General features: G+C 39.1%; 1 protein-coding gene across 10 annotated transcripts in view; it reads right to left on the bottom strand.

The window, feature by feature from the left end:
- hdx (highly divergent homeobox) overlaps window positions 1–16,683 on the bottom strand; it is a 90,093-nt gene that overhangs the window by 60,102 nt on the left and 13,308 nt on the right. For 8 of the 10 annotated variants that reach the window (XM_048544581.1, XM_048544584.2, XM_048544583.1 and 5 more), the window contains one exon: window positions 1,448–1,594. The exons of the other annotated variants lie outside the window; for them this stretch is intronic. In XM_048544581.1, coding sequence (XP_048400538.1) covers window positions 1,448–1,594 — 147 coding nt within the window. The remainder of the gene's footprint in view (window positions 1–1,447; window positions 1,595–16,683) is intronic. 10 annotated transcript variants of the gene reach the window in all.

Raw genomic sequence — 16,683 nt, 5'->3', positions numbered from 1 at the left:
GATTATCTTCGGCAGAATCTCCCCCATTCCGTAATAGCTGGCCCTTTTGTTTTGTTTCATCGTTGTGCATTATCGTGAGAAACGTTAAACCGATGTTTGTTCATAAAAAAAGTATTGGGCTAAGCATTGGCTCGATACCCACTGCCCTGCAATTTAGCTCTGTCGTTGCTACAATACCTTAAAACTGTAGCTTTTGTTACGATCACCCAGTTCAATACGCGTCAGGCTCATTGTTCAGGAACAGCAGTGAACAGACAAATAATCTTTAAGTACTTTGCACAAGTGCATTTGTAAATATCATTGAACAGAAGTAATATGGCTTTCGATCCCATTAGTTTATATTCAAAATCAAATGCACCATAGCACAATTTTGATAAGTTAACTATTTCTCAACATTTACCAATGGTGGTAATACAATGGAACCATTCCCAAAAACTATTTAACCATAGAAACCCTCTTGGCAACACAATGAAAATAGCTAAAGACTGGTTCCCTAAATATTCTTAGATTGAAATAACTTAATTTCAATTCCAGCTCTGCGGAAGAAAATAAAGACTTTGGGCTAAACACTTCCAAAGGGGTCAAAAGCTTTCAGATCCTACCTAACTGCTTACTAAAAATACAGAACAGCAAGGATAGCTAAATATAAAATGGTATATTCAGATCCCCAAGCCTTGCATATACAACAAAAAGCAAAATGCTAGAAAACGAATGACAGCGCAATTTATTTTTCGGAATATGTTTTACATACAAACACCCGAGGGTTAATCTGATGTCACAATTTAAAAGACCCTCCTCCTTTCCCTGCCAACTGCTAACAAATGATACCATGTGAGAACATTTTTAGATTAGATTAGATTCCCCACAGTGTGGAAACAGGCCCTTCGGCCCAACAAGTCCACACTGTCCTTTGGAACATCCCATCCAAACCCATTCCCCCTATAACCCAAACACCCCTGAACACGACGGGCAATTTAGCATGGCCGATTCACCTAGCCTGCACATCTTTGGACTGTGGGTGGAAACCAGAGCACCCAGAGGAAACCCACACAAACATGGGGAGAATGTGCAAACTCCGCACAGACAGTTACCCAAGACTGGAATCGAACCTGGGTCCCTGGCGCTGTGAGGCTGCAGTGCTAACCATTGAGCCACTGTGCTGCCCTATTTTGATATAAGCCTTTTAACAGTTCCAAACACAAATTATATATACAGGTTTAATCATACAGCATTCAAAGATCTGTTGCAGTTTGGCCATTTTAACAGTTATAACACAGGATTTGATGTTATGTTCAGGCGGCTTGATCTGGAACAGGTGTCTTTCTAAGATAAATGTCTTGCAGAGTACAGTGTGATAATGGATACTGCCCCCTTATTTAATACCACTGGGATCCAATATTAACTCAACATTTCCAATACGTTTGTGGAAAAATATTATACTACTTACCCTGACTACATTAAAATCTAACCCCGTTTCACGTGCACACTGTATTATTAATCCAAAGCAATTTTTACTTTGATTTGTCATTCCACTGTCATAATAACGCTGTAACACTCGTTGCTGTTCCTCTGTGAATATAGAACGCAGATTCATCTATAAAAGAAAGTATAGTGCTTTTTGTTACCACAAAGTTGAAATGTGTAAAAAAAAGACAAAAACTGCTTTTTTAAAAAATAGTTATTTCAAAATACACAAGTAAACAACAGATGCTATGGCAACATTTAGTATAAAACCTGACCATTTTAATTCCAGGCTAGGTCAAGCTCTTCATAGCACATCATTATGCTTTGTACACAAGCTGAACTTGTGAACTTGCTATTCAAATAAAACTGCCAAAACCAAGAAGTTCTGTCTGGTTAATTAATCAACTAGAGGGCTTAATTTGAATTTTTTGATCCCCTCATTAAGAAATCTGCTTTTAAGTGCTGGCACCAAGAGGTATTGCCTCCAATTTTCATAGGATTGTTCAATTTAAATTACCAAAAGATTGGTACATTTATGCATCCAAAAATCTGCTCAAAGTAAGAATTCCTGCAATACAATGTTTAACACTGGAAAAGGAGACTGCGACCATCCATCTTTTGAACTCAGCAGGATTTGATGAAGGAAGATGCTGCGTAGAAACAACTATATACAAACATAAAATGGAGACGGGAATGATTACAGGAAATTAATCAATTTGTGTGTTTTATCAGCAACTGGCTCTATTAATAGAAGCTAGTTGCCTAGCGACTTGCCACAATTCGTTAGTGTTGGGATACAAGAGAAAATTACTTCAGTAAATGCAAAGTATTGCAAATGCTGAAATGAAAACAAAACGTAATACACTCAGCAGGCCAGTCATAATCTGTGGAGAGAACAGATGAATAAAACTTCCTGAAAAAGGATCAGCATCTAAATATTAACTTTCTTACTCTCTCAACATATGCTGACTATTATGCTAAGTAACTTCAGTGTATTCTAAAGATTGAACAGTAAATGTATGAAACAAGCTGAAAATATTGCTATTTTTCTAATGCTGAGGAGCATTCTAATATTCTGTGCATTGTAATGAATTGTATATTGAGTCAAATTATCATATAAACTTTTCTTTTGTCAAAAAGATTCTCGTTGAATGGTAGAAGCGGACACAGACTTAAGAGATACAGAAAAAGCTTCCCAAATGGCTCAGGAGTTGAGATTACTCAAAGTGCACACCAACTTTCAGTAGCTAGAGCTTTCCACAATCTGAACTTAGATTCCATCCTCTCATCACCCATTCAAAGATCTGAGCAGCTCAATCCGCTTATTACAGAAAGATGGCAAATATGGTAACTTCTAGTTACCTTTCTACATCCATTGAAAACAAGTGCCTTTATCTTCTGTCCTGTGGTCATGAAAGGCATCACAAAGCACTTCATAGCTAATTATGTAGTTTTTGGAGAGTACTCACATGTAGGAAATATGACAGGTAATTTGTACACAGCAAAATCCCACATACAATGTGATAATAGCCAAATACTTTGCTTTATTTGACAGAGATAAACAGGAATTAAAACACAATAAATCCACTGTGTTTCTTTAAAATAGCACAGGGAGATCTTTTCCATCAATATTAGAGGGCAGACAGGGCTTCAGTTTATCGTCTCATTCAAAAGGCAGGACTTCATACAGTGCAACACACCTTCAACACTGTATTAGCAAGGCAGCTTTGATTTTTGTGCTCAGAACTGGGATGATGCACAGGTTGTGTGGGCTCAAGTGATACACAAAGTGTTTAGTGTCAGCTGTGTTTTTGTTTAGTCCTTTGCAGTCAAGAGACCACATGAGATGACAAGATCAAGACAGGATTGTAAACAATAATGGCTAAGAGCTAATAAGAACACAATAAGAACACAATAAGAACACAAGAACTAGGAGCTGGAGTAGGCCATCCGGACCCTCGAGCCTGCCCCGCCATTCAATAAGATCATGGCTGATCTTTTTGAGACTTAGCTCCACTTACCCTCCCACACATCACAGCCCTTAATTCCTTTACCATTCAAAAATTTATCTAGCCTTGCCTTAAACACATTCAGGGAGGTAGCTTCAACAGCTTCACTGGACAGGGAATTCCACGGATTCACAACCCTTTGGGTGAAGAAGTTCCTCCTGATCTCAGTCCTACATCTGCTTCCCTTTATTTTGAGGCCATGCCCCCTGGTCCCAGTTTCACCTCTAGTGGAAACAACCTCCCTATCTCCAACTTATCAATTCCCTTCATAATCTTATATGTTTCTGTAGGATCTCCACTCATTCTTCTGAATTCCAATGAGTATAATCCCAGCCTGCTCAGTCTCTCCTCATAATCCAACTCTCTCAACTCTGGAATCAACCGAGTGAATCTTCTCTGCACCCCCTCCAGTGCTAGTTTATCCTTCTCAAGGAAGGAGGCCAAAACTGCACATAGTACTCCAGGTGTGGCCTCAACAGGGCTCTATACAGCTGTAGCATTGCCTCCCTGTTTTTAAACTCCAACTCTCTAGCAATGACAGACAAAATTCCATTTGCGTTTTTAATCACCTGCTGCACCTGAAATCCTACTTTTAATGATTCGTGCACAAGGACACCCAAGTCCCTCTGCACAGCAGTGTGGTGCAATTTTTTTACCATTTAAAACATAGCCCATTTTGCTGTTATTCCTACCAAAATGGATGACATCACAATTATCAACATTGTACTCCATCTGCCAGACCTTTGCCCACTCAGACTATCTAGATCTCTCTGCTGACTTGCAGTGTCTTCTGCACACTTTGCTCTACCACTCATCTTAGTGTCATCTGCAAATTTTGACACATCACACTTAGTCCCCAACTTCAAATCATCTATGTAAATTGTAAACAATTGCGGTCCCAACACTGATCCCTGAGGCACACCCACCTGCCACTGACCGCCAACCAGAAAAATACCCATTTACCCCTGGTCTTTGCCTTCTACTAGTCAACCAATCCTCTATCCATGCCAATATATTACCTGAAATACCGTGCAATTTTACCTTATGCAGCAGCCTTTGGTGTGGCACTTTGTCAAATGCATTCTGGAAATCCAGATACACTACATCCACAGGTTCCCCATTGTCCACCATGCAAGTAATGTCCTCAAAGAATTCCACCAAATCAGTTAAACATGACCTACCCTTCATGAACCCATGCTGGGTGTTCCCAATGGGAGAATTTGTATCCAGATGTCTTGCTATTTCTTCCCTAATGACAGATTCAAGCATTTTCCCCATTACCGAAGTTAAGCTAACTAGCCTATAGTTACCTGCTTTATGTCTACTTCCTTTTTTAAACAATGGTATTCACTGGCTATTTTCTACTCTGTGGGAAAAACCCCAGAGTCCAGAGAGGAAGTGTGGGGATGACTGGAGGATAATAAAATCAGAGAATTGGGGTGAACCGTGTACGCAGACATTAATCATGGATGATGAGAACTTAATCACTATAGATATTGATGAGGAGTTAATTATTACAGAAGCTAATGGAGGAAAGAGTGAAGGATAGTTTTGTTTGTAGATGGATGGGACTTGATGACAGAGGCAAATAAAAACTTTTATGGAGAAACAAGGGAGGGAATCGAGGCAAGCTGCCCTTAAAATGTCAAAAAAATAGGGGGAAAGTCTTGATGTTGCTAAATTCAGCTCTGGTCTTAAAAACAACATTTTTACCTCAAGTATTTTTACTGTTTGGCATTCTTTGCGATGGTGGCATCCCAGTTAACCATTTATTTCTGACCCCATTCCCCTTCTACCTGAAGCTATTTTGTAATGATCCTTACCTCTTGGCTCCTTCAGCCTATGCTTAGTGTGCAGAAAGAAAAATGGTAACATGAAGAAAATAAAGCACATTGCTTTTAAACTAGGTTTAAACAAAATAAACTCACCAAACATCCATTTCAAAGGAAACAAATGTAACTTGAACAAGTCATAACTGATAGCACATAAGAGAAAGGCACTGTTAATTAATGCACAAATTTATTACATTTACGCGTTCATCCACCGCAGAACACTCAAAGTTTCCAAAGTTCAACACTGATTGGTTGTCTCTGCGTAGCACTATAACACTCGTAACATGCCAGATTCAGTCCTTGAATCCTTGGTCTATGTTGGTCAGACCAGCCAGACTGCCAGTTTTCAACTCCCAAACAAAAACATCAGTGTATGACTGTTGTTTTGGTTTCCGAATGATACCCACTAACACCTACTTGAAGTGTACATTTGGATACCAACTAAAAAATGGGAGAGGGGTGTAAATGCAATCCTTTCAATTTGATACACTTCGACATGTACATTCCTTCACAAAATGATATTTGGACAAGAGACAAGAATTTATTTGCTTGCTGTGTATTTAATAAACAAATCAGTAAATTATTGGTTTTACTGTCATTGAGGAGACTGAATTTGATGCTTTGCATGAATTAATGCTTCACAGCTACAATTGTGGGTGAATTGCTATGTGAATGCTAAAATAATAATGGGAAGAGTTTTGTTTTTAAACATGTTTTTATGTCTGGACTTAACTAAGTGACAGAATTGTTCTGTTTCTTAATGTATGCATACTTAAGATTTGCGAGGCAAGACGATTATAAAAAAGTTGACAATGTTTTAGACACCCTGAAACTTCAGATGAAGAGATTTTCTGGTTATTTAAAACTGAACTTGTAACTCTCAAGGAAGCCACAAAACTATCTACCACCCTATCTTAAACAGGCTGGTCTCAAAATAATATCCTCAAAGATCAAGGGACACAATTACTCAATTAAGCTAAAAATGATCCTTATCAGTTTAAAAACAGAACTGGCAGGGGTTGTATCCCAACAAGAGATCTCTCATATGCTGAATTCGAGAAAAAGTAAGACAAATTCTGGCTGCTTCCTAATCATCCTAAAGAAGAGGATGTTCATACTAATTAACAGCCTGGTGGCAAACATCTCCAAAAAGAGGACAAACTCTTTACTCTAATCAAATGGTTAAACAGAAAGTCATCAAATAATGATGCTTAATGCCTATAAATAACTATTTTTGCAGTGCAGTGATAGTATTCCTATTTTGGGCCAGAAGGTCCAGGTTCAAGGCCTATCTGCCACAGTTTTGTCAAAATACACTTCCTTCCTATCCAAACGCAGCATACACGTTTAACAGATGCCTTCAAAGCCCATAGTAACCAGGGGTAGAAGTGAAATGACAAAGAATAGACATCACATTGCTATTTGCAGCAAAATAGAGGAGGGCAGATAATTTCAAACACACAACATAAATGCTCTACCAATTGTCGTCACACCGTAGTAAGATGGAAGGGTTGCAGTAAAAGAAATTCTCCTACATTGAGCCTTTATGAGTTTTGAGACCATACAGATCATGATTATTTCAAATGGAAATATATGAAGTAGAAGCAAGAGATCACCATTAGGCCACTCTTGCCTGCTGTGCCATTCAACAAGATCATGGTTGATCAGGTTGTATCAGATGCCACATTCCTATCCACCCCGATAACCTTTAACTTCCTTTGTCTAAATACAAACAAACAAACAATCAATCTGCCTACCTGTCTTAAAAATATTTATGAACACCATCTCTGCCACCTTCTGAAGAAGAGAGTTCCAAATTCTCACAATCTTCAGAGAAAAGAATATTCTTCTCAACTGCGACAGAACAGCAAATCTTAATTTCAAAGTGACCCCTACTTACGGATTGACCCACGAATAATAGCATCCTTTCCTCACGTACCTTGTGATGCCATTCAGAATCTGACAAGCTTCAAATCAAGGTCACCTTTCACTCTTCTAAAGTTCCAGTAGAAACAAGTCCAGCCTAGCCTATCTCCATCAAGATACACAAACACCAGCTAGCAGCAAACCAACACAGCTAATTTTCCCTCATCTTCATGCACTCAGACAACGAAAACCATCAATGGGCCTTTGGGACAATGGGACAATGTGACCATCCTAGCTCAAGCTTGGCCTGCTGTGTTCATCCAGCCTCACATTTTATTATCTTGGAATCTCCAGCATCTGCAGTTCCCATTATCTCTGATACTATTTTAACCTCACTGCGAAGCCTCTTCCAGGGATGCCTAACCTGAAGAAGTTACCCTCCTCCCTCCGGACCAACCTCAGGGAATCTCTCTCCCATTGCAACTCTCTTGTTCCGCCTCCCCCTCTCTCCCTATTTATTCCAGTTCCCTCCCCCCATCCCCCTCTCTGATGAAGGGTCTAGGCCCGAAACGTCAGCTTTTGTGCTCCTGAGATGCTGCTTGGCCTGCTGTGTTCATCCAGCCTCACATTTTATTATCTTGGAATCTCCAGCATCTGCAGTTCCCATTATCTCTCATCCCCAACAATAGATGCGCCTGGTTTTCAACCTGTAATGCAGTCAACAAGCATGTGGAACTAGACCCCATATACAAACCCATGCAAAGAAGAACTAGAAATGACACAACCTTACTTAACGAACTGGGTTATATAAATTCCAAGCAGAGGAGAACAACATTGCTTCATCAGAGGCCGCACTGATTATGTTATCTAGCATAGTGACGAAACAACTATACAAAAACCACCCAGCTTGGTAAGCAAGCCAACAACTTCAATCTATCTCCATGAAACAATTCACATCAATATCAAAAATGCCACAAGAACACTTAAATCCCTCTAAAACTCAGATTTATGCTGTCATTGTCCATTCAATTAACACTGCGCTTTTTCATTCTTCCTGCTGAATTGAACAACCTCATATTTTTCAGTGTCATACACTCTCAACCAGATTTCTTGCCCAATCATTCCCTGTATCTGCTAAATCTTCTTCACAGCATACTTTCCTTGATATAGCGGTGTGTTTGCAAATTTAGGTACCATGCCTTTGCTCCCCTCATCTATGTCATTCATGGTGCCCCAGCACCAACACCAATACCTGCAGGAACTTCACTTGTTACACCTGCCAAACAACTGAAGGCCCATTTGTGCACACTGTCAGCTAATCTTCTATCCATGCTTAAATGTTACCATGAGCTTTCATTATGCAATAAATTTTGATGTCGCACCTCATCAAATATGTGTGGCAATCCAAGCACTGACTGCAAATGGAGTCCATTTGCAAGTTGATTTGTATGCAAATCAGAACACAATGCAGACAACGTAAAACAGCCATAAGTACAGGAAATGTTAATATTATCAAGTCTTTAAAATTACATCTCTGTATGTGATTGTATACAAAAGTATGAGCGCTCTTAATTTAGGGACACCTTGTACGGTATGTCTACAGCTTCAAAAGCCCGTAGTAACCGGGGTAAAAGTGAAATGACAAAGAATAAAGACATCACATTGCTGTTTGCAGCAAAATGCAGGAGGGAACATCATTTCAAACACACAACATAAAAGCTCTACCAATTGTTGTCTCACCATAGTAGAAGCAAAAGATCACCATTTGGCCACTCGTGCCTGTTCTGCCATTCAACAAGATCATGGCTGATCAGCTTGTGTCAGATTCCACATTCCACAATGCTTTTATCCATAATGCAAGCTCCTCCTTCAAAGGATGCCAATAAATTGGTTAAGTACGATTTCCATTTGGTGAAATCATGCTGACTGTTCCCCAAGTACCTTGCGTTTTTCTAAGTGCACTGTTATCATCTGTCACTACTAATTCAAACTCCCTCCAATGACAGATGTCAAACTAAGAGAATTACAGTTTTCTTTCTGCCTCCTTCCCTTCTTGAACACAGGGGTCATTTGTGCTACTTACCAGTCTGATGGAACTTATCATGAATCTAGGAAATTTTGGGAAATTAATACCAACACCTCGATTAGCACAAGCATCCCTCCACCCATCCTATCTTCTGCATAAAAACCAACATTTTCCTAGCTACTATCAGTTCCAAGGAAGGGTCACCAGACCTGAAACATTAACTCTGATTCTTCTTCACAGATGCTGTCAGGCCTGCTGAGCTTCCCCAGCAATTTCTATTTTTGTTTCTGGTTTACAGCATCTGCAATTCTTTCAGTTTTTATCCAATGTTAAGACCCAACTTTGAAGTCCATTGAGATCTGGAGACTTGTCATCCTGCAGCTCTTTGTATTCCTCAATTTTTTAAAAAACATCTTCCATAGCAAAGACAGACACAAAACTTTTGTGCAATACTTCACTATTACCTTATCATCTACTATTAACTCACACTTACCATTCACCAATTTCTAATACTCACTTCATGTATTCTAATGCTCCACAAATAACTGCAGAAACTCCTGCTCTCTATTTCTACATTCCTAGCTATCTTATTCTGGTCATATTCTAAATTCTGTCACCTCATTAACTTTTTCACTGCTTTCTGCCGTTCTTGATATTCTGACCAATCATCTGGCCTTCCACTCATTTTTGTGCAATTATAGGTTACACTGCTTTTTCTTTATTTTTGATGGGTTCTCTAACTTTTTTAGTCAGTCATGATGGTAGCCCTCCTTTAAAAATTCTCTTCATTGTAGAAACATACTTATTCGGATATTCTGAAAAATGCCCTTAAGTGGATGTTGCTGTATCTCTATTCATATATCCAGTTCATTACAGTTAGCGATAATGGGAACTGCAGATGCTAGAGAATCCAAGATAACAAAGTGTGAAGCTAGATGAACACAGCAGGCCAAGCAGCATCTTAGGTGCACAAACGCTGATGTTTCGGGCCCAGACGTAGACCTCTGATGGAGGTTTCATGTTTGCATAGTCCCTATTTAGGTTAAGAATGTTCATCTTAAACCCAGCCTTCTCCCTTTCCAAAAGGGTATAAAATTCAATTGTAATGCCATCACTGTTACCTAGGGATGCCTTTTCTATGAACTGATGACAGGTATATCCTCTTTAGTGAAGACTGATGTAACATTTTAATTCATTTCCCATTTCCACATTTTCTAGCAATTCTCCAGTCTTTGAGGATCAATTCCCCCATTTCTAAAAATCTTTTCTTTAAACATTTTGTGAAATTCTTAAGATTGGTTATTAAAGTTCTGAACAGCTTTGTTCTCAGACTCTAATTTTTTTTCCTTTATTAATGCTTTAAGTCACTTTTTTTACTTTTTTCATATTCTGTCCCATTTCTTGACTTATCACCCATGCTTGCACGATACGCTATGATCTTTAACATCTCTAACTTTCCATGGATGGTGGGTCTGTTCCTTGCAATTTTTCTTGCTTGTTGAAACTTGGCCATTCTGCATCAGCACCTCAACCTTCTCCAGAACAAGTAGAGACAGATGGCGCTGGCATACCATGGGTAAATATAAAAAAAGCTTTTCACCACTTGTAGACAATATCACTTTACCTACCAAATACTTGACAGCAGCTTGGTGATCTTTCGTCCTTATTGAACTCCTTTGAAATTGGTATTATCCTATCGAGGGTCGGCAAATTTGAATTGGGGCTCCTTCCTACTGTCATCAACTCATATTGCCTGTTTACTATCACGTTTCTACATATTCTTCTTTTAATCTAAGTAGTCTCACATAACTTGTGTTCTCCCTGTCGCCATTCACGTGTATATCTGGGCTCCTGCTCCAGGCTCAAGTCCAGTCAAACCTATTTTCACTTTTGCTCTTTTCTTGAACTACTTTTCCCTTTACCCCTCCTGGATTTTCTTTTATCATACGTCTCCATTCATTTCACCAATTTTAAGATCTCTGTCCTCTCAATTACACATCACAACTCTTCAGTGTCCCTCTACCTTCTGCTTCTTGAACTCTATTGTTAACTTATCAGACCACTTAACTAAAATCCCATAATGATGGAGCAGAAATACTTCCAATTAAATACTAATAATATTGAAGCAAGTTTATTCCATCTGTATTGAAAACTAAATTCCTAACTAGCAATTTCATCTCTCTCTTGGCAGTAGTTGGGGATCACGGTATTCTGTTCCCATCTTGGTGTCGCATCTGATCCCAAGGTAGGCTTCTGACCTCATACTATCAAGACTGCCAATTTCTACATATGTGATGTGATTCACTGTGCCCTTATTTTTGCTGCTGAACCCTTAAACCATGTCTTTGTTGACTTGATACTCATCCCTCCCAATGCACTCCGGGTTGGTTTCCTACACCACCCTTCATGAGCTCAAGGTCTTTCAAAGATTTGCTGCTTGTGTTAACTCACAGCAAATTGTTCTTGAGCTCACTAACTTACCGACTCCCAGTCAGCACCATCTTGATGTTAAAATTCTCACTCCTGCTTTCAAATCACTCCACTGCCAGTCCTCCCCATCTCAGTAATCACCTACAACATCGCAATAGGTTTGCTCTTCATGCCCAACTCTGCTCAGCACAAACAGTGAGAACATAGGAACTGGAGTAGGCCATTCAACCTTTCATGCCTATACAAGCATTCAGTGAGATCATGGCTGATCTGCAGCCTAACTCCATACAACGGCTTTTGGTCCATATCCTTTAATACCTTTACTTAAAAAAATTATCGATCTCAGACTTAAAATTAACAACTGATCCAGTGTCCACTGACATTTGTGGAAGATAGTTCCAAACATTAACCATCCTTTGCATACAGAAGTGCTTCCTAACATGTCTTCTGAAGAGTCTGGCTCTAATATTGAGGTTATGCCCACAAGTTCCTGAACCCTCGATCAGTGGAAATAGTTTATCTTCATCTACTCTGTCTTTTCCTGTCAATACCTTGACGAATTCAATCAAATCATCCCTTAACCTTCCAAATTCTAGAGAAGACTGGCCTAATTTGTGTAATCTCTCTGAGTAACAATCCCTGAACTTCAGGTATCATTGGTGTAAACTTACTTAGTACTCCCTTCAAAGGCCATATACTCTTCCTAAGATGTGCTGTCCAGATCTGCTCACAGTACACCAAGCGGAATCCAATTAGGGTTTTGAGAAACTGCAGCATAGTTTCTGCATCCTTGCAGTCCAGTCCTCCAGAAAAAAGGCCAGCATCCATTGGATTTCTTGATTACTTTTGCACCTGTTTGTCACACTTTAAAGACTGATGCACTTAAATCCCCCAAGTCTCTTTAGACATTCACTATATTTAAGTTATTACCACCTAGAAAATAGCCTGACCTATTTTTTTAAATTCAAAATGGATAACTCCATGTGCAGGTTACACCGAACTCCATTTGCCATAGTTTTGCCCATTCATTTAGGCTATCAATGTCCCACAGTTATTTTTTGCTATCACTGACATAGTCTACAATGTCACCTGCCTTTTAGTGGCAGCACAATGAAATTCCATGCTGTATATTCCCTACAGTTATCATGTGTCACAATTTAGAACAATTCTGAATAATATAATACAGTGAAACATATAACTGTTTGGCTTGTCCACTTTCTCGCCTCTCCATCTTTCAAATAATTTCCTTCGAATTCCATTTTTAATACAATCAATTTTGAGACTCAACATTTCTCATTGAATTGATCCAAGGATTTGCATTTTAAAAGGTATTTCTATCCTTGTCAATAGCACAATCTTGAAGTTTCATCTTAATATACAATACCTTTGCAACTAAGAAAAGCAAAGAAAATTACCTAAGCTTAAGATGTTATAGAGGAGGTCATTTGCTAGTTGAGGTAGCACTGGCACTCTGCAACAAATCAGCTAATTCCACTAGATCACCACATCCTTCCCCTCCCATCCGCCATGAGCTCTGCATTTTTTTTCTCCCTTCATGTACGAAGCTAATTCTATTTTGAAAGCGATGATTGTACCTACTCCAATACCTTTTCACAGCAACACGTTCCAGATTACTCACTCACTGTGTAAAAGTAATCAAGCTGTGAGTAATTCATAAATATTGGAAGATAGATGTGGAAAATAATGAATACCACACGCATTAAGCCCTTTAACAGACAGTCCTATCTACTTTCATTTGTAGAACGCACATCTCAAACTACCTAGCCATCCCCATCACGTACTGTCAAATTTAACCACTTCACCTCACGTTACTTTGTTTCCTTGAGGCCATGTAGCTTCATGTCACAGCAATAATGCAAGATTAAGGTCTACTATTATCAATCCAGTTATTGTAAATTGGATAGTCAAGGTCAGAATCCATAGGTGAAACGGAGCAAGTCCAATGAAGGTTCACCAAACTGATTCAAGGGATGGTAGGTCTGCCATATGAAGAAAGACTGGATCAACTGGGCTTGTAACCATTAAAATTTAGAAGAATGAGGGGGATCTCATTGAAATATATAAAATCCTGATTGCAGCCGAACAGCAGGAAAGTTGACATTTTGGGTCAGGACCGTTCTTTATTTCTGAAGAAGGGTCCAGACCTGAAAAGTCAACTTTCCTGCTCCTCTGATGCTGCCTGGCCTGCTGTGCTCCTCCTGCTCCACACTTATTTCTGTCTCAAACATGTAATTGTGTCATGGTTATTAAAACTAGAAAATGTATTTAAATTAAAAACTATGCACCTATTAGTCTTGCTTTTTTTTCTTTGCTCTCTAAAACACAAAGCTAAATAATTGCTCACTCCTGTTGTGTAATAACAGATACAAGAGGACAGCTTTTGCTTACATAACTATTCTTCTATAGAAACATTCAGAATTTTTTTTAAAAAGTAGGCTGAATATTACTTCTCGCTGACAAAGTCTAATCAAACACACAAGAAAATATAGCAGTTAATACACTTTGGGCAAGGTCATATAAATGTCAGTAGGAATGACCAGGTAAACTGCTGTGATGGTTTAGTTGAAGGAAGAATGTTTGACTGGAAACCAGAAACGCCTTTCTCATAGAATTGGTATGTAATCCTTCACAGCCAACCAAGGGGCTGATAGTTTAATGAGCCATCTGTGTTTGCTGACATCCCTGTTTCATTAAGATGAATAACAAAATTAAGAACAATTCAAGCCAGCAATCCAGAGAACCCGATTGTGAAATACACAAATGTAGCATCAATGCTGAAGTCATTGAAGGTTCTGACTGAAGAACCTGTATTTTCAATTATGATGTTTCTATCTGGATACCTACAAATGTGAATTGTTAGCAAATTCACACAGTACTTTAGAACTGCCATTGCACTGCACAGAAACTAGCATCAACAACAGTAGCTCCTAACAAAGAATATTTACACAACAAACAGAAGTCCCGATGTAAACTTACTGGATTTGAGGCCGAGAGTCTCCTATCGTTTTGCTGATCTTATGAGATCCAAGCACATACATACAAAGGTAGTTTATTTGTTTTCAGGATGGTGGCATTTATAATTGATAATTATTTGAGCCAGCAGTAATCAAATTTCATAAACATATAAATAGCACAAGTATAGTTACTGCCAAGAGTCAGAAAGAAGTTTTTTTTTTAATTCACAGTATAGGAAGCAAATTTTTTTCCACTGACTACATGTCGGCTGCACTCCAGCATTGAGAAAAGACATCTGATTCAGCACAATTAGCATGTGGATCCAACGTCAGTTTTTAAAAATAGCTGTTTGCCAGGGACACCTGTGAGGTTAAAGAACCACAAACCTGTAGTCTGTCAAAAGATACACAGCTGTTAAAACTGACTATTTTTAAACTTGAAAATGGTACTCAAGGTAAACTACAATTCATAAGGTCGGTTTGAAAAAGGCTATATGCTCTATGGTGCATGAATACAGCCAATATAAATGATGAACACTCAACTGAAAGTCTGAATTAGTTGATGTAATGCATGACTGCTTCCTGATTCAGTGCACAAGGAAGCCTCAGTAGGTAGTGCACATCTGACTTTGCAATGACAAATGAAGAAGATAATACCCAGGCAATTGAAACCACAACCTCACTCGGGGCTAAGGCCACAGAATAATTGTTTTAACATTGTCAGCAGCCAGATACGTAATTTTGAAGGTGACTGAGCTAGCAAGCCAGAGGCCTGGGCTAATAAACTCAAAGAATGGGAGGGTAAAATAATCATACCACAGCTGGCTGAGAAATGGCTTTTCCCACCTCTTGAATAAGTTTGCACAAAAGGAGCATTTTTAAGATGGTTAAAACAGAATTGTTCTGCCATCTTTTACTAAATGGCTCCTTAATAGTTGATGATAAAAGATGAAATGGTGGAAAGTGAAAGGTTGTATCATTGCTATGGCCTGTGCCAAAATGAATGGCACCAACAAGCTGCCACTTCCAGTGAAGGAATGCAAGAAATGACATTCATTTGTGAAGATAAAGTTGCTAACCATACAGTAGGAGGCTAATAAAATTATGTGGACCACTTGTAGCATTTAACGAGTGGATCAGGCAAGTGGACAAAATGGAGCAATGGAAGCAAAGGATGATCCATCATGGCAGACAATTATGCTGCTCATGCTGGGATAGCTAGCTTCAAAAGGGTCAAGCTAACATTCCAACCTCCCAACACCACGTTTAAGCTCCAGCCAATAAATCTTGGACGAATAAGAACTTATAAATCAACAACTGATCGCAACTACCTCTTAGGTCATCAAGACTGTCAACAAAACACAGCAGTGAAACCCAGCTTTCTGCTGACCACGTACATGAGGAAAGCAGCACAGAAGATGGTGCCAGAAGGCAAAATCATTGACTGGTTCTGCAATACCAGGTTCAAACAAGCTATGACTACACAAGATGCACAACAAGGTGCAATGGAGTGACACCAAGCAGCCCAACAACAAAGTCCTTTTCCCTCACCTGCAGGAAGCCAGAATGGAAATCCCAGCAGAGACAACCATGGAAACTTATATTCAGGTACAGAAGATCATATGCTACACAATGAAAGTGACAAAGGAGGTAACCGTAGTGGATGCAGTACGTTCTTGAACCAAAAAACCCAATGCCCCTGAAGTATCTGAAGAATGCCCAGCCACTCACCTGCCTATCTACCTAAGCGAAGCTGCAAAGACCATGGATGCTCTTGAGATTTTGTACAGCAGTAAAAGAAATACAAAAGATATTTCACTGCACTGACGGAAGGACAGGCTGTACCATACTCATTTGAAGATAGTAATCTTTTTCTGCTCACTGCACTAAGTTTTTCAAGAGCAAACTTGCAACATTTTTCAATGCCTTTTACTATATGAGTCAGGTTGTTGCAAGGTGCAAATATTTTGAAAAATAGACATTTTTTTCACGTATTTGCAGCATCACTGTGTTTTTTTCCAACATAGGTGCTTTTGTAGGCAAAGCCAGATTGCCAAGGATCTGCCTTGGCTAGCTGGAAG

This window comes from Stegostoma tigrinum, chromosome 15, assembly GCF_030684315.1.
Source record: "Stegostoma tigrinum isolate sSteTig4 chromosome 15, sSteTig4.hap1, whole genome shotgun sequence".
Taxonomy (NCBI): Eukaryota; Metazoa; Chordata; class Chondrichthyes; order Orectolobiformes; family Stegostomatidae; genus Stegostoma; species Stegostoma tigrinum.
The sequence above is the reverse complement of the archived record's forward strand: the minus strand, read 5'-3'. Positions and strand labels throughout refer to the sequence as shown.